This window comes from Aspergillus uvarum (assembly GCF_003184745.1).
Source record: "Aspergillus uvarum CBS 121591 unplaced genomic scaffold BO82scaffold_27, whole genome shotgun sequence".
Lineage (NCBI taxonomy): Eukaryota > Fungi > Ascomycota > Eurotiomycetes > Eurotiales > Aspergillaceae > Aspergillus > Aspergillus uvarum.
This window is the reverse complement of record NW_020291324.1, coordinates 197,491-217,175: the sequence shown is the minus strand read 5'-3', so window position 1 is coordinate 217,175 and position 19,685 is coordinate 197,491. Positions and strand designations below refer to the sequence as shown.

The following is a 19,685-nucleotide window of genomic DNA, read 5'->3' as shown; positions in this document are numbered from 1 at the left end:
AACAAAGAACAATGCAGAGGTGCAATCGAGCAAAAAGTGGCCCCAGTCTGAAAGAGAACTGAAGGCAGCTCACGGAACTTCGAGAGCAACCAGGTGATTTGACTCCGCTGTCAATCGAGCGACAATCACCGTGTCTGATCCGCGGGAGCTCGACCAAGTCACATGACAAGGCGGAGGGTAACGTTTGCTACCGTACAGATACCAAACATTACGCCCAGCATGCTGGATTGGTGGGTAATCTGCTTCCTAGTGAGGGAAATTCAGCACCTCGGAGGTACAATCATGAGACGAACGGGTGTAAGAATTGACAATATCCTCGGCCCTTCTTGAGTCTCTGTACAACGAATGACGTTGGCACAAGCAACGAACGCTTTGGCATAAAATGTCTTATCCTTCCACCTGATCAGGCAACACCTTGTTTGTTGTGGGGAGGAAAAGTAGTCATCTCGGTCTGGATATCGGCTTTCTCCATTTCACTGCTCTTTGCCTTGCCCGACAAGACCCCTCCATCTTCAGTGTCACCATGGCTTTAAATCTTGAGAAGCAGCTACTCTTTGTGAGGCCTATTCTGCGGCACCCCGCCGCGCCCCTCTGATCAAGAGACTCAATCGCTAACCAACGCATCTTCCAGTATGGCGCCTACCACAATAATCCGGTACGTGCAAAGCTTTTCTATAAATCTTCTCAAGGCTCGATTCCTGACTTTTTTTTCAGGTGAATGTTGCGATTCACATGACATGTGTGCCTATACTTCTCTTCACGGGCATTGCCCTGGTATGACACTCGACACCGGACAACCCAGCAGCATATTCCCTGACACCGTGCTACTCACTAGGCATCTAACACACCCACCCTCATCCCCACGCCTGACGGCTTGCAGGTTGAGAATCTGCCTCTCAACCTTGGGACGATCGCAGCTATAGTATACTCGATGTTTTACATCCTCCTGGAGCCCGTAGCCGGTGCCCTAGCGACGCCGCTCATCATCGGCAGTGCGGCTGGTGCGAATCACCTTCTCAGTGCCTACGGCACGAGCGCCAACTACTGGTTTGGTGGAATTCACGTGGTTTCGTGGCTGGCGCAATTTGTCGGCCATGGTGTCTTCGAGAAACGGGCCCCTGCACTGTTGGACAATCTGGTGCAGGCTCTACTGCTCGCTCCCCTTTTCATCTGGATGGAGATTCTGTTCTTCTTCGGATATCGCCCCGAGCTGAAGAAGAGGTACCATGAGAGTGTGAACAAGGAGGTCGCGGCATTCAAGGCTCAGAAGAACAAGGCAAGCAAGTGATCGGATCGCAAATCCAGTTTGAGTGCCATAGGTGGTTTCCAGTCTTCGGTGGTAATCAAGGGAGTCTGGCTATTTTCTAAAGCGACAATAGCGTTCTTTTCGATTTGGCAGCTTGTCTACAAGGTGAGGATGGAAGGTCCGAGTGCAGTAAAGTGGTTTTTTGATGACAACAATTTGTCTGATAGTTGGTACCATCAGTGAGTTGCAGATTCTCAAGTAAATAAAATGAATGTTGTCTGAACTGGTAGGTTCAAGCTACCGCCCTGTACTGAGTAGGAATCTTAGACCTCAGGTTAAAGTGGAGCATGATGTAAGTTTCTGAAATCGGAAAAGGATAGGAGGGGGTGACAGGGTTTGCTGCGGCAAGGTTCGGGTTGGCACCCAAGAGCCATTGAGCAATGCCAGCAATCCGGAGGCACAAAGAAAAGAACTGCAACCCATGAGAGAAAATGGATAGAGAAGAGACGACCTAGAAAAGTAAAGAGGATGTGAAAGACGACGTCTCAACCGATTGACCGCCTGGAAGGGTTGTTCCGTTGTAGATGCATGGACAGCACAGTAGTGGATGGAGACGGAGACGGGGAAAGAATTCCCACCGGAACAACCGGTCAAGCAAGCAAGGCAAGTTTTGGTTTGCTGGCTCTGGCACTTGCACTGGCACTGGCAGCAGCTAGTCTAGCAGGGCCTCTGTGCTTGCTGTAGTGCGCGGGCTGCTGCGGGCGGTTGCTGCGACGAAAATGCAGATGAGTAAGCCAGCCAACCAGCCAGCAGTATCCGCAGATCCGAGAGAGAGAAACTGAAATACAGTGGAAATGAAAATTGGGTAACGGACAGGTGGCCCGGGAGAGCCTAGTAACCAAGCAACCAGCCACGGCGTGCTAGGTATGTTTCAACCCATTTATTTTCATGAAGACGAATGTATAGGGTTGTCTTACGGGGACTAGAATCATTCAGAAAAGTAGAAACATAATGTAAAGGTAAAATCAGATAGACGATCGGTTTGTTCAAACCAAAAATAATAAATACATCACCCGGCGTTTTCGTTTTCTTGGGGACGGGTGGGTTGTCCCGTGAGCGCACTAGGGCGGCTTCGGAGGTTGGTGAGGCTCGGCAAACTAGGATTAGTGCCAGTTCTGAGAGAGAATCCCTCCCAACCCCGACGACAAAGCTCTCCTCTCCTCCATCCACAATCCTTTCTCCTCTTCTTCCCTCTCCCCCCCCTCCCCCCAATTACATCTCTCCTTCAGAGAAACCACTCTCCCACACCTCTGAACCCTTTTCACAATGTTCAGGAACGCTTTGCGGCAGTCTAGCCGCACCGTTGCGGCTGCCTCTGCCACTGGCAGAATCGCTTCCGTGAGTCTCATCCCTGTCCAAGTCGCCATCGTCCATTCAATTCGACCTTCTACATCGGGGATGTCATCTCAATGATGCTTCCAATCGCCTCTCTACCCATCGCAATGCATACTATCAGCTTTTGACGCGTTTTGACTGCGTGGTTGTGGTGTTGACAAATTTTGCCTACGTCTTCAGGTTCGCGCCGCTGTTCCCGGCCCCATCTCTGGTGCCTCCAAGCAGATCCGCTCCTACGCTGCTGAGGCCAAGGCCTCTCCCACTGAGGTCTCTTCCATCCTTGAGCAGAGAATCCGTGGTGTTCAGGAGGAGGCTGGTCTCGCCGAGACTGGACGTGTCCTTTCCGTCGGGTACGTGACGAAATCCTTCCGCTGAAAAATTCGGACGCGCCCTCAATATCATCGAATTCATCGAAAAGCCATCGAGAAACCATCGAAACTACGGGCGTCGACACTTCTATCAGGGAATTACCATCCAACTAACACGATTATGTCAACAGTGACGGTATCGCTCGTGTCCATGGCATGACCAACGTCCAGGCTGAGGAGCTGGTCGAGTACGTGCACTCCCTTGCCAATGAGTAAATGATATATCAGATCACTAACAATTCCTTAGGTTCGCCTCCGGTGTTAAGGGTATGTGCATGAACCTCGAAGCCGGCCAGGTCGGTGTCGTGCTTTTCGGTTCCGACCGTCTCGTCAGGGAGGGTGAGACTGTCAAGCGTACCGGAGAGATTGTATGTTACCGTTGGACCCGGACTGTCATGTCTTTTATGCTAATGCTCTCAACTAGGTTGATGTTCCCGTTGGTCCTGAGATGCTCGGCCGTGTCGTCGACGCTCTTGGTAACCCCATCGATGGCAAGGGTCCCATCAACACCAAGGCCAAGAGCCGTGCTCAGCTCAAGGCCCCTGGTATCTTGCCCCGTCACTCCGTCAACCAGCCCGTCCAGACTGGTCTTAAGTGTGTCGACTCCATGGTCCCCATCGGCCGTGGTCAGCGTGAGTTGATCATTGGTGACCGTCAGACCGGTAAGACCGCTGTCGCCCTTGACGCTATCCTCAACCAGAAGCGTTGGAACAACACCTCCAGCGACGAGAGCAAGAAGCTGTACTGTATCTACGTTGCCGTCGGTCAGAAGCGTTCCACCGTCGCTCAGCTCGTCAAGACCCTTGAGGAGAACGACGCCATGAAGTACTCCATCATCGTCGCTGCCACCGCCTCCGAGGCTGCTCCCCTCCAGTACCTCGCTCCCTTCACTGGTTGCGCCATGGGTGAGTGGTTCCGTGACAACGGCCGCCACGCCGTTATCATCTATGACGATCTCTCCAAGCAGGCCGTCGCCTACCGTCAGATGTCTCTTCTGCTCCGTCGTCCTCCTGGACGTGAGGCCTACCCCGGTGACGTTTTCTACCTCCACTCTCGTCTCCTCGAGCGTGCTGCCAAGATGAACGACAAGCACGGTGGTGGTTCCCTTACTGCCCTCCCCGTCATTGAGACCCAGGGTGGTGATGTGTCTGCCTACATTCCCACCAACGTCATTTCCATCACTGACGGTCAGATCTTCTTGGAGGCTGAGCTGTTCTACAAGGGTATCCGCCCTGCCATTAACGTCGGTCTGTCCGTCTCCCGTGTCGGTTCCGCTGCCCAGGTCAAGGCCATGAAGCAGGTCGCCGGTTCCCTGAAGCTGTTCTTGGCTCAGTACCGTGAGGTTGCTGCCTTCGCCCAGTTCGGTTCCGATCTCGATGCCTCCACCAAGCAGACCCTCAACCGTGGTGAGCGTCTCACCGAGCTTCTCAAGCAGAAGCAGTACTCCCCCATGTCCGTCCCCGACATGGTTCCCCTGATCTTCGCTGGTGTCAACGGTTACCTTGACTCCATTCCCGTCGCCAAGATCCTCACCTGGGAGTCCGACTTCCTTGCTCACATCAAGAGCAACCACCCCGAGATCCAGGAGACCATTGAGAAGGAGGGCCAGGTCAGCAAGGACCTTGAGGCTCAGCTCAAGGAGGTCATTGTCAACTTCAACAAGTCCTTCAACGCATAGGTGAGCAAATGGCCTCTGGGTGATTAGTCCACCGTGTACTGTTTTTATCCTGACTCTATCTGTATAGACAAGATAGCTTGTACAATTTGAGACCACTGTTTTATTTTGTTGTTAAAACCGGGAGCTTCGGATCGGTCGAACACGGCGCTGGATGTAACCGCATCTTTCCTGATGGTATACCCATCTGATATTCTGTAGCTATGACGCAAGGTAAAACGGTGGGACGAGGAAGGCAAAAAGATACGATTAATATCCTGTACGTTTAGATCTTTTCGCGCGACAAATGAAAGGGGGTAGTGGGAACAGATTCATCGACTTTGGATCCGGAATGGTCCAGCTGGTCTTTGCCCATGATCCCGCCATTGTCTACATATATGCAGCCTGAATATGATTTCTTTTGTTCCTTTGACCGGCTGGCCAGTTCTCTCCGGTGGGGACTGTAATCGAAGCCCCCATCTCCAGTCTCCAATCTCCAATCTCCAATCTCGTCAATCCGGGGTAAACAAGGGGGCGTACGTAGAGGGTGAGATCGATTTCGGCACGAAAGGAGCAGATACGGACCGGGCACGGCATTGCCGCGTATTGCCCCGGTTTCTTATTGTCTGAATCCGGTATCCATGTGGTAAGCGCTTGGGACCAGGTTCTCCACCGATTTAGTTCGAATGTCTGCACTAGACGTACTTCTTGCTCAGGCTAATTCAATTCGTAGAATAGTTAGTGCACTCCCTGGTCCTTCAATGACTGACTGGCGCCGATGGGCGGCCGAATGCGGGCATGCAGTGCCTTTTTATCGATAAGCGAGCAGTCTTTCCGTCCCAAATTTTCTTCCATACCCCTCCAACCATAGCTCATCTCAATTCCCCCAAAAGACCTATCCATCGATTTTGTTTGATTGTTTACACAATTTCTCTATCTTCGCCCAAATGGCTTCTGCTACACACTCGGCTCCGGCCTCCTGTAAGGTCATGCTTTCCAAGCATGTCGCCAATCGCCTGCTCGAGGAAGTTCAGGAGGGCGTGAAGATGCTCGAGAAGCCGCCTCACCTGGTCGGATTCCTTGCAAACAACGACCCTGCGGCTTTGATGTATGCCCAATGGACGGAGAAGACTTGCATAGAAAAGTGAGCACTCTTTTTCCCATTTCTTTTCAGTTGGGCGTCTCTGTTTCTTTCTTCTGGAGCGTCGCCCCAATGACTCCCCAAGCTGCGATGTCGGATCCGCTGCGGCAAGCGGTGGCATTGGAGTCATATATGAGTCACGTCGTAGCTAATGTAGTATTTGTTTCTCTATTTGTATAGTGGTTTCCGCTACTCCCTCCGAGAAGTTGCCCGGGACGATCTCGAGCAAGCCATCCTCAATGCCAACGTCGATTCCGATGTTGACGGCATCATCGTATATTACCCCATCTTCAACAACCGCCAGGACCAGTACCTGCAGCAGATCGTCGACGTATCCAAAGATGTAGAGGGTCTCACCCACCGGTACATCTTCAACATGTATCAGAACATCCGCTTCCTGGACCCGGAAACCAAGCGTCAGAAGTGCATCCTCCCCTGCACTCCCCTGGCCATCATCAAGATCCTCGAGTACCTGAACATTTACAACACGATATTGCCCTACGGCAACCGCCTCTTCGGTCACACTATCTGCGTGGTGAACCGCTCCGAGGTCGTGGGACGCCCGCTCGCCGCGTTGTTGGCCAACGATGGTGCCTGCGTGTACAGTATCGACATCACCGGCATCCAGAAGTTTACGCGTGGTGAGGGCCTGAAGAAGGGCAGACACGAGGTCGTGGAGCTCGAAGGAAAGACCCTGAAGGACGTTGTGCCCCTCTGTGACGTTGTTATCTCCGGTGTCCCCGGCGAGAAGTACAAGTTCGACACCAGCCTTCTCAGAGAGGGTGCTGTGTGCCTCAACTTCTCCAGCGAGAAGGTATGTTCGGCAACTGATCGATAGCGGTCTGTCTTGATACTGCAAACATATCTGACATTGATGTGAAACAGAACTTCGGACCCGAGGTGAAGGAGAAGGCCTCCATCTTCGTGCCTTCCACTGGAAAAGTGACGATCGTTGTCTTGCTTAGAAACCTGTTGGTACGTAGGACATTCCCGCATCATCTTGATAGAGAGTCGAGCAGCTGACCGTTACACACAGAGACTCATCCAGAACAAGAGATTGGATGATGTGAAACCCGCCGAGGCCACTGAGCGCCCGGGCACTCTGGAAGCTGCCTCGTAAAACGCCCTCAGTAGCGATACCTCTTTTTCATTCCACAAAAAATTGCACCGAGAGACGATATAGCAGAGTTTGGCCATAGATTTTCTTACATTCCTCTACTCTGTTTGAGCTTGATGAACCCTTCATGTAAATCACCTTGTCAATGCGACACTGTTGCGATGTTTTGATTATGAACATCTGTGGATTGAAAAGTTTGGGATAGGGGACCCTGGCACAACGAAGACTATACCGGTGAATGGGTTCCATGGAAAGTGGTTATATCTTTAAGTCCCACTCAAACTACTGTCTCAAGAGAACCCCGCAAGATAATATTTGGAAAGAGAGCCTGACGTCACACTAGATACAATCCCAAACGTTGCGCCATTTTGACATGCAGATCCGATAATCACCCTTGATGTTTTTGTTTGTGGTAAAACGAGGGTTCACTTCCTCTTCTCCGCACCCTTGCCCCCTTCGCCCTGAGCCGCCTCCTGTATGGCGACATGACTCGCAACACCGCCCGTCTTCTTCTGAGTCTCGTTCGCCGCGAGCCGCAGAACCTCAATTTCGCTCGCCAACCAGTCGCGGAGCGGCTGAATGTGAAACGTCCCGTCGGCCGAAAACCACTTCGTGAAGGGCGTTTCGATCTCCTTCTCCTGGATCACCTTGCCCGCCGGAGACGTGTACTGAATCTTGAGCTTGTAAAGCGGGGAATGCTTCTTGACGGAGGAACGGATCACAATCTAGTGTAGCAAGAACAAGCGTTAGCCCCCATATATGAACTTTTGTATGGCTGGTTCCTGTTCCATGCACCGGGGCAATGGACATACCGTTTCACCTGACTTGCGCTTGCCTCGAAACACCTCGCCCGCCTCAACGGCCCAGATCCAGTATGTGAGCAGGGAGTTGAGAATGAAGTAAGATGCGACCGCCGCCAGGATCCACGGCGAGCGAGTCGCCTCCCATTTCAGCATGCGGTCTGCGTAGAAGGTGAACCCGGCGATGGCGACGGCCGAGTAGCCCAGCAGCAAGCGCACGTTCAGCATGGTGTTGTCTTGAGTAAATCGGTAGGGTTGCGGGAGGGTGGTGAGGTGTGGTGCCAGGGCATCGTCGGTGGTGGATTTCAGATCTGATGGTAGAACCGTTAGTATGAAGTGGCTTCAATATCTATGCAGCCTTGATCGCAGAAGGCAAGCTGCTGCTGCAGTGAGAGTATTCGAGCAGCAGGCCTATGAAGTAAACATGCATGCATGAACTCACCATTGCTCGAGTAAACAGGCACCTTGGGTGCCTCTGCGGACGACATTGGTGAGTTCCCTTTTGGTAGGTAAGGATACACTAGCAATTCTTAATCCAGAGGGATAAGCTTCTGGTAGTTGACGTTTCCTGAGACAATTTGAAAAAGGTGACGGTCTTTGTCGGAGGAGTTGCGGCGAGCTGTCCCTTTCGCAAGCTAAAGCGGCATGCGCCAAGGCAGTAAGGCCGCCGCCGCCCGTCCACCCCATCCGACTTCGTGGGGGAGCTCCCCGTTTCCCTCAGCTTAGTCCTCTCAGCTTCTTGGTTTGAATTGAGCGACGATTTCCTTAATCTTGCAACCACCTATCATTCCAAAATGGCATTGCAGGGGGTAGAGCAGACGATCCTTCGGGATCCCGCTCTCTTGTACGTTGTTCAACCCATTTCCATCTGAATGAATGACCTAGTGTGCAAGTCGAAACTGACCCGACGGACGGCACGACCTAGCTATTGGATCGTATTCCCCATTACGATTGTCATGGTACGCTTTCATCAATCCCACTGACCATCTCTCTCACAAATGCTAAGACCTAAGACAAAAAGATCCTCACCGGTATCCTCCGCCACTACGCCACCGTGCTGATGAACAACCCGCCGAAACCCGCCGCGACGCTGGCCGAATCCCGCGAACGCCTGGGCCTCATCCGCGGCGTCAACTTCCGTAACAACGCCTACGTGCTCAGCCCGGAGTCGTGCGAGATGCGCCGCAAGTACCTCATCTCCGCCTACCAGGAGGGGGCTTTCCTCAAGGACCCGGAGAACCGCGGCCAGCCGCCGGCGAACCCGATGACGGATCCCGCGGGCATGGAGGCGATGATGGGCATGATGAAGGGGAACATGATGATGATGATCCCGCAGACGTTGATCATGAGCTGGATTAATGCTTTCTTTTCGGGGTTTGTGATTTGTAGGTTTTTTTTTTCATTATGTCTTTGTGTGGGTGGGGTGAGAGAGCTAACTTTGGGGAACGATGCAAAGTGAAATTGCCCTTCCCTCTTACGATTCGGTTTAAGTCGATGCTGCAGTCCGGTGTGATGACTCGGGATCTGGATGTGAGATGGGTGTCGAGTCTTTCTTGGTACTTTTTGAATCTGTTTGGGCTGCAGTCTGTGTTTGGGTTTATTTTGGGAAGCGATAATGGTGAGTCAAGTTCCGCATGCGACACGGTTTCGTGTCTGTGTTAGGGGAATCATTTGTGCTAATTGAAGGTATGTGAACAGCTGCCAGCCAGATGGCCCAACAGATGGCTGGTATGAACCCTGCGGCCGGCATGAACCCTTTCCAGCCGGGTCAGGACCCCGATAAGATGTATCAGAATGAGGCGGAGAACCTTGCGGTTATGGAGCACTTCTGCATCCTGGATGGAATTGAGGAGCGCATCTTGCAGAACTATGGCTCCAGCGGAGCGTATTAATGTGGTCGTTGTCGGGGTGTGTAGACTTGCTTTGGGTGTGGTAAAGCTTTCAATGTAAAGCTCGTATGTAGTGTGATGACGCAGGTCAAGATAGCTACTTGTTCTTTCAGAAATGTTATATCACTACCAAAATCTAAATGTCAATACATGAAAATGGTGGCTGTTCATCATAACTACTTTGAAGGGTCGTCATTGCTGAAGTCGCTCATCCCGCAATATATATCTACACCATATCCCACCGCTATACACTATACCTAGCGATAATTAATCACCCCATCAAGCACCCACACCTCACCATTCGCAACCTTCTCATCAATACTATCAACCTCCACATCACCCGGTTGAATCTATCCCACACCGAAATTAGCCCAACCCCCAACAAGGGAGACAGGTGGGAAAAAAAACCTACCCGAATCTTATCCCCAACCCTGGCCCACGTCAACTTATCGCCCGCCAACGTCTCGGCCTCCTCCCCTTCCTTCCAGGGACTCGTCGCCACAACATGCGCCTTGACAAACCGCTCTAGATTCCTGGTGGCGCGATCCTGGCCCTCCTGCCCCTCGTACGCACGCTGCTCGCCGAACCGCGCAATGTCATCCGGGTTCTCCCACGGCTTGCGCGGCAGCTCCTGGATGGCGCTGTTGCGCGGCGCCAGCACGGTGACGTTGTGGGCTGCGTCGTCGAGCCGCGCCTCGACGGACTCGAACTGCCGCGTCAGCGAGGCGAAGACGTTTACGCCGCGGGTCTTGGGCAGGACGTCGGAGAGGATGATTCCGTTCCCATCCGTGTTTCCTTCGTGCTTGGGAGTGTTGTCGCCCTCCTCGGGCGGGAGCACGGCGTTGGTTGAGGGGTTACTGCTACTGCCCATGGCTGGTGCTGCTGCGCCTGCTTGTAGGGGTAGTTGGTTGACGAGCCACTGCTTTAGGTTGAGGGTATCGAGATGAGGTCTCTCGCCGAGAGGGCGGGGAAGGCGTTTGCGGAACTGTAGGTCCCAGGACGCTGCGGAGGCTGTGGGGATGAGTGTTACTGTGAGTAGGAGTACTAGTAGTATTAGGGTTATCCTCAGATGAAGTCTTTGCATCTTGACATGGACAAAGAGTTGTTGGTGGTGGTGGACGTGGTTGTGGGATATATAGTTTACTGTCTATAGTTTGGGGGTGGGTGGTCAGCGCGCGCGCGGGCCCATGACGCAACGGGGCCGAACCGGCGGAAGACCAAACCCACACGTGATATCTATCGATAAGGGTCTTAGCCTGACAGCGTCATGTTTCCGGTCGCGGAGATTAGCAAGAGCGGGGAGTGGGAATTTGAAAGTCCCATGCAGTGGTCACTATAACGCTGATCTCTCTCGATCATCTTGCGCAAATACAACAAAACATAAAGAACACCACGCAACCAGCATGTCGGCATTGCAGACTTTCCTGCTGGTCGTGGACCACGATAAGCAGGAAGCCAAGCAGATTGCTGAACGAGTTGCTCAAGGTAAGTTTTTCTCTCCGAAAGGCCGGTCGGGTTATGGGACTCTTCTAACTTGCACGCATGGAAAGATGTGGAGGATAAGAAGACGACACTCATTGAAGTCGTGCAGTCGCTAGGGGAATACATCAACGATGACGATCCAATTCTTCGCGGCAAAGCGGTCTCTTACCTCACTGCGATCATCAAGGAGCTGCCCGCCAAGTTCCTCTCGAGGCAGCAGATTCAGGTTCTGACGACTTTCTTCTGTGATCGGATTCAGGATGGAGGGGCGGTTGCGGGGCTGGAGACGTTGCAGAAGCTGGACCGGTTCAATAAGCCTCTGGCTGAAGAGGTTGCTCGGGCGTGAGTGCTTGGTCTTCCCCAGTCGAGCAATGTGCATTGCATGGGCAGAGGGGGCTGACTTGCGCACAGGATCTTTGAGCAATTTCAGGAATTGCAGTCTCGTTCCCAGTCTCAAAGATTTCAGGTGTATCAGTTGCTGAACGAATTGATGCTGAATTATCGTGGCGGTGCGTTTGTGGACTATCCTATGTCTCGGGGCTACGGGCAGGAGCATACTGACTGGTATAGCACTTCATGATATGGGGGACGAGTCTCTGGTTGGAATTGTGGATCTTGTCACCGGCGAGAAGGATCCCCGCAATCTGATGATGGTATTTTCCATACTCAAAGTGGTTATGGTGGAATGGGACATCTCCAACCATGCGGAGGTACGTGCTGCATAGAATCTGCTTGGACGACTGCCAAAGCTGACCTCTGAAGCTGCTGTTTGACTCGGCCTACAATTACTTCCCGATCACCTTCAGACCCCCACCGAACGACCCGTATGGCATCACGGCTCAAGATTTGAAGGACCGCCTGCAGGACTGCATTTCCTCAAACAGTCTCTTTGCTCCGCACTCTATCCCTTCTTTGCTGGATAAGCTGGACTCAACCTCCCCAAATGTCAAGGTATGCTGGCTATGTTCCGGGTGAGAATTGTGTTCAGGCTGACTTTGCTCAAAAGAGGGACGCTCTCAATGCTCTGATCGCCTGTATTGAGTCGTATGACCCTAACACGGTGTCCCGCTATTCCATCACGATATGGGAGACCCTGAAGTTCGAGATCCTCAACGCCCAGGAAGAGTTTCTTTCCGAACTGTCCCTCCAGGTACTGAAGGGCATTGCCAAGCGTTTGTCGGAGGGTGTCTCGCAGATCTCTGATCAGCTGCCTCTTGCACAATATATGCGCCCCATCACCAAAGAATGCAACGAGCAACTGCGGGAGCCCCAACAGAAGCAGGCAAAGCCTGCTCAACAGATCCTCAGCGCTATCTCCTCTGCTTCCGCTCCCGCGTTCACGCTAATCGTCCAGGCAGTCGTGGCACCGCTCTTGACTATTTACCAAGAGGCTGACGGCATCGCCAAGCAACGAGCTCTCCTGGATACACTCAGTGTTCTCTTTGACTCCTCTATCAAGGTGTTCGGTGAATGGACCTCGCGCGACGCAGAAGTTGCTTTCGAGAACCCCTTGTTGGAGTTCAAGGATCAGTTCTCCGAGATCTTCGGCCAGGCATTGATGGGTGCTATCAAGGAAGAGGTTTCGTTCCGCGTCTCTGCGTTGAAGGGATTCCTGCGCTTGTCGGTTCTGCGCGACTTCTTCCAAGACAACGAGGTTGGCTTGTTTGTGCAATATCTCGACGAGATCCTTCTGAAAGAGGAGTCTGTTGGCCGTGACGACCTCAAGAAGGAGGCGATCATTGCTCTGACGGAAATCTCCAAGCACAAGCCTCGTTTAATCCTGGACATCACGTTCCCTGCGTTTGTGGCCACGCTCCCCGACTCGGTCGAAGCGGACAGCGGCTACATGAACACCCTCGACGTGCTTGCAAAGATCAGTGTTGAGAAGGACATTTTTGAGACCCTGATTCGAAGATTGCTCAGCAAGCTGAACATTCTGCTGCAACAGGAGCAATCGGGCTCCGTGGAGTACCCACGCGCCATCCTCCTCACTATTCTCTACGTTATGAACCAGAGAAAGATGGAGGAAGACCCGAACCTGGAGTTCTACTATGACAAAATCGTGGTCAGCCTGTGCCGCAGCGCTGCGGTGACTGCTACCTCAACCACGACGTCAAACAACATCCTCCGCGACGCCACCGTCCTTGACATCCTCGGACGCGTCTGCAACCTGCTTGTCCGAGCTCTGCCCAGCAACAAGCAGGACGAGATCGCGCAGAACGTCTATACTCTCTTTACATCGGCCGAGGAGTTCCAACCGGTGCCCTTCGTGCCGTCGCCCAGCGCCGACCAGAAGCGTACGATGATCCTGTCGACCTTCATCCTCGCGGGGCTCCCAGCCGACGTGCAGAACCTGCCCTACACCACCAACCCCAACATGTCCGCCCTCCTCACGGACATTGCCACCCGGGCTACTGGCGAGACGGAGCTGGCGACCCAGTACGCCTTCCTGCGGCACCTAGCCCTCCTGGCCAACAAGTTCCTCCCCAAGTCCGACCTCCCGCTCGCGTCGGACCTGTTCTACACCCTCCTGCCCCCCGGCCGCGAAACCAGCAAAGTAGCCCCCGGCACAATCCACGCCCTCTTCTGGCTCTCCAAGGGCCTCATCCTCCGGCTCGCCCCAACGACCACCCAACTCCTCACCTCCCTCCTCACCCTCGTCTCATCCCCCGACGAAGAAACTAGCCTCACCGCCGCGCGCAGCTTCTCCATCCTCCTACGGGACGACGAGCTCCTCTCCACGACCAACGGCGCCAACATCCGCCTCCTAAGCAAACAACGCGTCTTCACCACCCTAACCCCACTCATCTCCTCGCGCATCCGCGAAGTCAACATCTCTTCCACCTCCAGCACCCCGCAAGAAACCCAACACATCAAACCCGCCCACCTCACCGCGCTAAGCGGCATCCTCTCCACCATAACCCCAGACCTCGTCCTCCCCGAACTCCCCACCCTCCTCCCGCTCCTCCTCCAGTCCCTCGACCTTCAAACTGCAAACTCAACACCCGTCCGCCTCGCCACCCTCGCCACCCTGGCCGTCATAATCCGCGACAACGGCGTCCCCGTCATCGACAAATGCGGCCACGTCCAGAGCCTCGTCACCCGCCTCCTGGCCACAGCGGCATGCACCCGGGCCAACCACCACCCAAAGCTGCGCGTCGACGCCCTGACCTGCCTGTATCTGCTCGCGCAGGCGCCCACGGACGCGCCCGCGCTGGCCCGCGCCGGCCGCCTCTCGCCGCTCCTGGCCGTCAAGAGCCAGGTGGTCCGCGCGCTGCGGGCGGTGCTGGACGATCCGCGCCGAGACGTGCGGAAGGCCGCGGTCGATGCGCGCGCCGCGTGGTTGCGCGGCGTCGATGATGCGCCTGAGGAGGAGGATTGATCCACTCTCTCTCTCTCTCTTAGTCACAAGAGGGTTGATTGGGGGCAGTTGTGCTAAAATCTATGTTTGGTGATTTGTAGGATGTGCGGTTCTGGATTATAGAGTCGGGGGATCGTCTATCTGACCTGACCTGTGGTGTGGTTTGTGGTGGTGGGATGGGGACGGTATACAGTACGGTACTGTGCGTGGGACGGATACAGATGCAGATGCGGGTACCGATACAGATGCAGATATATGGGAGTGTTTTTATAAAAGTGCTTAGAATTTGGGACCTGTCTATAGGACTCGTGATGGATAATACACTTACACCAGGGATTTAGATGCGCATGGCTGAGTCCTCGTGAAATCAGGTCTATAGTAAGTGTAGCCATAGATGAGATAGGCTCCCTTGGACGGTGCAATAGTCTAGAGCAGGGTATTGTCTCTAGCCCGATTACCTATTTTGGAAATCCTAAGATAGTAATATGCTGAAACTTTACGCGCCCAGTTGCTCATGAGAAGGATTAAGACAAGCCAAATGGAATTGCAAACTATGAGATATCATCAAACCGTCCTCACCCTCACCCTCATACCATCTACCCAAGCCAATCAACACCTAGTGCAGGAACAGTATTGAACCACAACCTCAAACCCAGCATCGATAGATCTTCTAATTACAGTCTGGCTTCTTCAACTCCCCATCTCCTCTGCCATTACAACCCCTAAGATCCTGCTCTCAACGTGCCGAATCAAACCATTCGAGTTCTCAGCCTTCTTACTGATGGGAGAAAACTTCCTCTTCTTAGCCACCGACCCTGTCAAAGACCCAACGCCGTCACTTGAAGCAAAGCAGAAAAGCCAGCATGCGCGGTATCGGATGGCACAGCAGGGGAACCAACAGTACATGCAGCTGTGTAATCGAGATGCCCTCGCCGTCAAATCAGTCTACTGCCCCTGCCATGTACGGAGCCACCCTCCGAAGAAACAACCCCTACCGCATTTCAAAAAGAAAGCTCAAAGCGGACTACCAATACTCCTGCGGCGAAAAGATATCTACCTGGGCCGGGTACCGGACGACCCCCTTGGAATCCACCCGGACACCTAGAGTCTCCTCACTGCTCTGCGAGTCATCATCGCCATCACCCCCATGTGACATGCCGACCACGCCACGCGCCCGCGCACTGCTGCAGAACGAGGCGGTGGTGGTAGTGAGAGGCTCAAGCGGGACGTCCATCCCGGGTCGAGCATTCCAATACCCTACCGCGTCGATGCGCTGGATCACCGTCCTCGCTAGACGGAGCATATCTCCGAGACCGGCGTGGCCGATGGCTTTGGCGACGGCACTGGGAGTCTCGTCTTCGGTCTTACCCTCGTTCGCAGTTGCGTCACCGATCAAAGCAGCAGCGTCGCGACCGAACAGGTCAATTCCGCGCCAGTCAGTCGTGGGCTCGCCGACTTCGAGGTCGGCGTTAGAATTAAGAAGAGAGTCGATTGCAGGACTGACCAGGGAGACCTCATACCACAGTCGGCCGTTGCTCACCATCTCCGCTGGTGCTGTGGCGCGAGCTCGCTTGACTTCTGGCTCAGTATAGTGTTTCCCGAAGAGTAGGTCTTGCACTTCAGTGATTTGCAGGAAAATATTGGAAGTGGGATTGATGTCGTCCTCATCGAGGGTTTTGTCAGGACTGGCAGCCACAGTAGCTGAAGCCGGCTCCCGAGTGATACGGGCAGCAGCCTCGTCGTGTTGCAGATGGCGGTGACGAGTCCAGCGCTTCATGTACACCTTCTCCAGTGTCACCTTATTCTCCATCTCAGTGGGCAGGCGTGTGTAGATGCAAATGAGGTTGCGATCCGGTTCGACCCATATGCTCTTAGCGAGGTGCTGGGCGATCTGTTCAATGTCCGGATTGCTATCGCCAACAAATCCTCTCACTTGGTTGACCGACATATTGGCATCCCATGTAGAGGCTGGAAAGTGAAAGTTGACCCCTCCCAGTTTCTTCCCCGGCTTCCGAACGCTGTACCCCCCGTTTTCGTCGATGACCACCATGTACACTTGATTGGACCGGGTGCGGAGGTGGAATTCATAGGACACGCCGTAATCCGTGTAATCCTGCTCAAACAGACGAAGTTTTCCATCGGCCTTCGAAGTGCGGATATCCACAATATGGTCAATGTCGGCACCAGAGGTCGTGAGTCGCTTTATGAACTTGGTGGTTGGAGCCGAAAGGCCGGACTGTGGACGAAACAATTTTGTCCAAGCATCTGCAGTCATGGTTTTTTCTCTGTAGGACTTCGGAAGAAGGGGTACTAGAATCAGACCGAATTGCATCTCGATGTTAATCGCCCCGGGAAAGCACGCCGCCGAGTCGAGGATGGAAATGATAGCATCATAGAGACTTTTCACCTGCTGTTGAAGACTCTCATCTTTCACTGGAGCTGGCTTCGGCACAACCGTGGCCTGCACAGTGAAGCTTGCAGCTGGTTCCTGACCTTCAGGCGAACTAACAGGCTTTTTCTTCGGCTTGCCGATGCCCCAGGAATCTTCTAGTGTCGCTTGTCTTCTTGCCTTGGCCTCGGCCTTGCTTTTAGCAGTGGTAGCACTTATAAAGGCCCTGTGCCGGGTGTTGTGAAACTCTCTGGAACCGACCTCGCTTGAAGACTCCTTTTCCGAGCGCTGTGCTCTCTCCAAATCAGTAACCATAGACCTCACCCATGCCTCATTCGCTTGACTGCGTGAGGCGGCGGCATTGGGAATTTCGTCTGACGTAGGCAGTACTTCAACTGCCGCTGCATTGTAGCTCTGACGCAAAGCGTTGAGCCTTTCATCTTGACTCATCAGGTTGCTGCTGCGCCAGGAGGCTTCCAGACCAGAATCCGAATCGCTAGAATCCAAGAGGTTGCCAACCCCAATAGTCAGCCCGACAAGGTCAGACGTGTTTTTGTCCAGCACGATTGTGGTATCGGGGCTGCTGCCGCATGGTGACGACGCTACGGGAAGCAGTGCGGGCTGATCGAAAGAAACAACTTGGGTGCTGGTAGTTGTGCTGACTGGCACGTCGATATCGATCAATTGATTCTGACGGGCGACCTTCCGTAGTGCGGCTGGACGAATACTGGGATTACCTCGTCTACCGAAGGACCGTTGTGGCGATGATCTCGCAAGACCGTACTTGGTCGAATCGAACTTTGACGACATACTCCGATTATCCTCTGAGGACCGCGCTTGGGCCCGAGCTTGAGACTGAGAGTTAGGTGCCTTAGCCTCCATCTTGACGCTCTGCAAGTCTTGGTCCCCATTTTTGACATCATACTGCATAACCCAGCGTCTACGGGGTGAAAGATCGTTTCCCTCCGGATCTGAAGATGTGGGTTTTGGTGATCTGGGTTCAGCCGGTGGAAGAGTTGTTGTAGAAGCTGATTTTGTTTCAGGGAGCGAGGGAGCAGCCTGTACTTTCTGCTTGATACTGGCTGGAGCGACCCTGCGCACTTTCACACCGGCAGGTCTCTGAGGCCCGGTTGCTTCGGAGCCGTCGCGTGGTGCACGGGCTGGAATCTTGGGAACAGGAGCCTGGAGAGTCGCGGCTGGACCCTGAGTACTAAGAGTCTGGTTGATACCAGGAGCCACGGATTCCTGCTCAGGGATATCCTTCTCCACTCGCGCCCCTTCTACGACCCACTGGTTCACCTGCTTCGCCTTCTCAACAGTCAGGTAAGGGTGCAGCGAGGGTGGGACGGCTATGGTCATCGCATTGGTTCTCGGTATAGCGCTTTCAGCCAATTCATACACCGTGTCATAGCCCTCATCACTTCCAAGCGGCTGGAAGGTGAAGTCATTCCAGATGCGAGATTTTCCAGGGTCGTAAACAAGACGAGGTGGGTTCGCCAGATTGGGAGGTAGTTTCAACGCGTGAGTTTCTCCGTCAATCGAATATTGTACTGAAACATACATGTCACCAGGATCGAGGCGTGGGTCTAGAGTCGGATCTGCTAGAACTCGACGCTCCGCAATCGGGTTCAAGGTGTTGCACTTCACGAGACGATAGCGCAACGCATCGTCCTCCGGCGACTCAAGGATGTTGGTCGTGATAGGACGCTGAACACATGCCTAGCACATTAGTGAGCTAGTGCTGCTTCAAATTGTCAAGAAATAGGCTTACCAGTGGCTTCTCAACTCGAGTAAGCTTAGCCAGGGCGTCATCTACATCCACTTCACTGGTACCCGTGACTTGGATTCCCTTGATATCGTCGAGCATAGCGATCTCGGTTGAAGTGAGGTCGGCAATGCTAGCCAGTAGTTTCCTGGATTCGAAGGAGAAGCATCCCACCCCGCCATTCGCTGAGAGCCAGAGTTTGGTGATATGAATAGATGAGGTAGGGATCAGTTCGCAGCCATCCTCCAAAGATGTGTTCATTCCATCCTCATTGCCGAGGCTCTGGAGACTAGATGTCATATCTAATTGGTAAATGCGCGGTTCCTGCATCGAAGTCACGGGATTAGTAAATGAGTCGGTCAAACGGCCAAGATGACAGGAGACAGAAAGGGTCAGGCTCTAACATCAAGTAGATCTTTGTATTCGTTCCCAGAAATGGTGTTGGAAACAATGTCAGCGACCTGTTTTGCGTGTTGTTCCCCAAGACCTTCGACTGAGATGACCTTGAAGGGTGAATAAGTCAGCGAAGTTTAGACAAAGGGATGCGACAAGTGAAGCCTGCATTGTAAAGCTTAACATATTCAATATTGCAGTCATGTTGCGAAGTCGCAGCCCTGGCCGAGCTAAGTCAATAAAGCTGAGCCAGAAAACTGATTGACGGCACGTCATACTTGATCTCTTCACTAACTTCCTGAATCTGAATCAGATGGTCAGATTGGCACAATCTTTCCTTGTGAATGCAGCAATTACTTACACCAATGGGCTCAAAGCCCCATGTAGAGGCGAGCACCAGGCGCTGTTCCATTTCGGCAAATGGACTCCAACGAAGGCGAGAAGGGAGGGCGGCGGGCGAGGGGCGACGCCAGACGCGTCCCCAAGGCAGCTCTTGGCCTGAATGATGGCTTACAAAATCAACTTATGAAGGTTGTAGCAGCCAAAATCAAAGAGAGGGTATCGCGTATTGGAAGGGATATGATTGTATGAAGAACATGAGAGGAAGGATATCGCGTAATGGAATCAATGTGATAGTAAGAAGAGCATGGGATGAGGAAGATGGGAAAAGGAAAGATGGAAGAGG

General features: G+C 53.3%; 8 protein-coding genes across 8 annotated transcripts; 5 read left to right on the top strand and 3 right to left on the bottom strand.

Annotated features, from left to right (window-relative positions):
* Nucleotides 1–332: 332 nt before the first annotated feature.
* BO82DRAFT_383514 (2-hydroxy-palmitic acid dioxygenase MPO1) lies at nt 333–1,288 on the top strand (the record flags this gene model as incomplete). The annotated part of the gene is made up of 4 exons (XM_025638023.1): nt 333–556; nt 632–655; nt 715–774; nt 836–1,288. The coding sequence occupies exons 1-4, from the start codon at nt 524–526 to the stop codon at nt 1,286–1,288; spliced, it is 570 nt and encodes a 189-aa protein (XP_025491887.1). The 5' UTR covers nt 333–523.
* A 2,145-nt stretch (nt 1,289–3,433) lies between these two features.
* On the top strand, nt 3,434–4,842 carry BO82DRAFT_354414 (F1F0 ATP synthase subunit alpha). The gene has a single exon (XM_025635198.1). It carries the CDS (start codon nt 3,458–3,460, stop codon nt 4,685–4,687), a length of 1,230 nt encoding a protein of 409 aa, XP_025491886.1. The 5' UTR covers nt 3,434–3,457; the 3' UTR covers nt 4,688–4,842.
* Nucleotides 4,843–5,610: 768 nt separating this feature from the next.
* Nucleotides 5,611–6,924, top strand: BO82DRAFT_283659 (methylenetetrahydrofolate dehydrogenase (NAD(+)); the record flags this gene model as incomplete). The annotated part of the gene is made up of 4 exons (XM_025631429.1): nt 5,611–5,807; nt 5,985–6,618; nt 6,690–6,779; nt 6,841–6,924. 4 exons carry the CDS (start codon nt 5,611–5,613, stop codon nt 6,922–6,924), a joined length of 1,005 nt encoding a protein of 334 aa, XP_025491885.1.
* Nucleotides 6,925–7,214: 290 nt separating this feature from the next.
* BO82DRAFT_310288 (signal peptidase complex subunit 2) lies at nt 7,215–8,492 on the bottom strand. Its single transcript, XM_025632374.1, has 3 exons — nt 8,164–8,492; nt 7,734–8,032; nt 7,215–7,646 (listed from the first exon to the last, which is right to left on the bottom strand). The coding sequence occupies exons 1-3, from the start codon at nt 8,207–8,209 to the stop codon at nt 7,347–7,349; spliced, it is 645 nt and encodes a 214-aa protein (XP_025491884.1). The 5' UTR covers nt 8,210–8,492; the 3' UTR covers nt 7,215–7,346.
* Nucleotides 8,452–9,751, top strand: BO82DRAFT_354411 (ER membrane complex subunit EMC3). Its single transcript, XM_025635197.1, has 5 exons — nt 8,452–8,565; nt 8,647–8,680; nt 8,743–9,106; nt 9,178–9,339; nt 9,420–9,751. The coding sequence occupies exons 1-5, from the start codon at nt 8,516–8,518 to the stop codon at nt 9,611–9,613; spliced, it is 804 nt and encodes a 267-aa protein (XP_025491883.1). The 5' UTR covers nt 8,452–8,515; the 3' UTR covers nt 9,614–9,751.
* A 116-nt stretch (nt 9,752–9,867) lies between these two features.
* BO82DRAFT_283498 (uncharacterized protein) lies at nt 9,868–10,481 on the bottom strand (the record flags this gene model as incomplete). Its single annotated transcript, XM_025631421.1, has 2 exons — nt 9,868–9,960; nt 10,023–10,481. The coding sequence occupies 2 exons, from the start codon at nt 10,479–10,481 to the stop codon at nt 9,868–9,870; spliced, it is 552 nt and encodes a 183-aa protein (XP_025491882.1).
* Nucleotides 10,482–10,938: 457 nt separating this feature from the next.
* On the top strand, nt 10,939–14,794 carry BO82DRAFT_310278 (MET18/MMS19 family protein). The gene is made up of 6 exons (XM_025632373.1): nt 10,939–11,095; nt 11,161–11,434; nt 11,504–11,601; nt 11,663–11,802; nt 11,855–12,043; nt 12,099–14,794. The coding sequence occupies exons 1-6, from the start codon at nt 11,014–11,016 to the stop codon at nt 14,472–14,474; spliced, it is 3,159 nt and encodes a 1,052-aa protein (XP_025491881.1). The 5' UTR covers nt 10,939–11,013; the 3' UTR covers nt 14,475–14,794.
* A 238-nt stretch (nt 14,795–15,032) lies between these two features.
* BO82DRAFT_392170 (uncharacterized protein) lies at nt 15,033–19,412 on the bottom strand (the record flags this gene model as incomplete). Its single annotated transcript, XM_025638600.1, has 3 exons — nt 15,033–18,561; nt 18,614–18,889; nt 19,362–19,412. The coding sequence occupies 3 exons, from the start codon at nt 19,410–19,412 to the stop codon at nt 15,478–15,480; spliced, it is 3,411 nt and encodes a 1,136-aa protein (XP_025491880.1). The 3' UTR covers nt 15,033–15,477.
* Between the last annotated feature and the right edge of the window lie 273 nt (nt 19,413–19,685).

Bases quoted from the DNA above. Each gene is read 5' to 3' on its own strand.
- BO82DRAFT_354414 (XM_025635198.1), top strand. From the start codon at position 3,458: ATGCTCGGCCGTGTCGTCGACGCTCTTGGTAACCCCATCGATGGCAAG.
- BO82DRAFT_310288 (XM_025632374.1), bottom strand. From the start codon at position 8,209: ATGTCGTCCGCAGAGGCACCCAAGGTGCCTGTTTACTCGAGCAATG. The intron at 8,033-8,163 runs GTGAGTTCATGC...TTCTACCATCAG, and splicing joins GCCTGTTTACTCGAGCAATG to ATCTGAAATCCACCACCGAC. The intron at 7,647-7,733 runs GTATGTCCATTG...TTGCTACACTAG, and splicing joins AGCGCAAGTCAGGTGAAACG to ATTGTGATCCGTTCCTCCGT.
- BO82DRAFT_354411 (XM_025635197.1), top strand. From the start codon at position 8,516: ATGGCATTGCAGGGGGTAGAGCAGACGATCCTTCGGGATCCCGCTCTC. The intron at 8,566-8,646 runs GTACGTTGTTCA...GGCACGACCTAG, and splicing joins CTTCGGGATCCCGCTCTCTT to CTATTGGATCGTATTCCCCA. The intron at 8,681-8,742 runs GTACGCTTTCAT...TAAGACAAAAAG, and splicing joins TCCCCATTACGATTGTCATG to ATCCTCACCGGTATCCTCCG.
- BO82DRAFT_310278 (XM_025632373.1), top strand. From the start codon at position 11,014: ATGTCGGCATTGCAGACTTTCCTGCTGGTCGTGGACCACGATAAGCAG. The intron at 11,435-11,503 runs GTGAGTGCTTGG...ACTTGCGCACAG, and splicing joins GCTGAAGAGGTTGCTCGGGC to GATCTTTGAGCAATTTCAGG. The intron at 12,044-12,098 runs GTATGCTGGCTA...TTTGCTCAAAAG, and splicing joins CAACCTCCCCAAATGTCAAG to AGGGACGCTCTCAATGCTCT.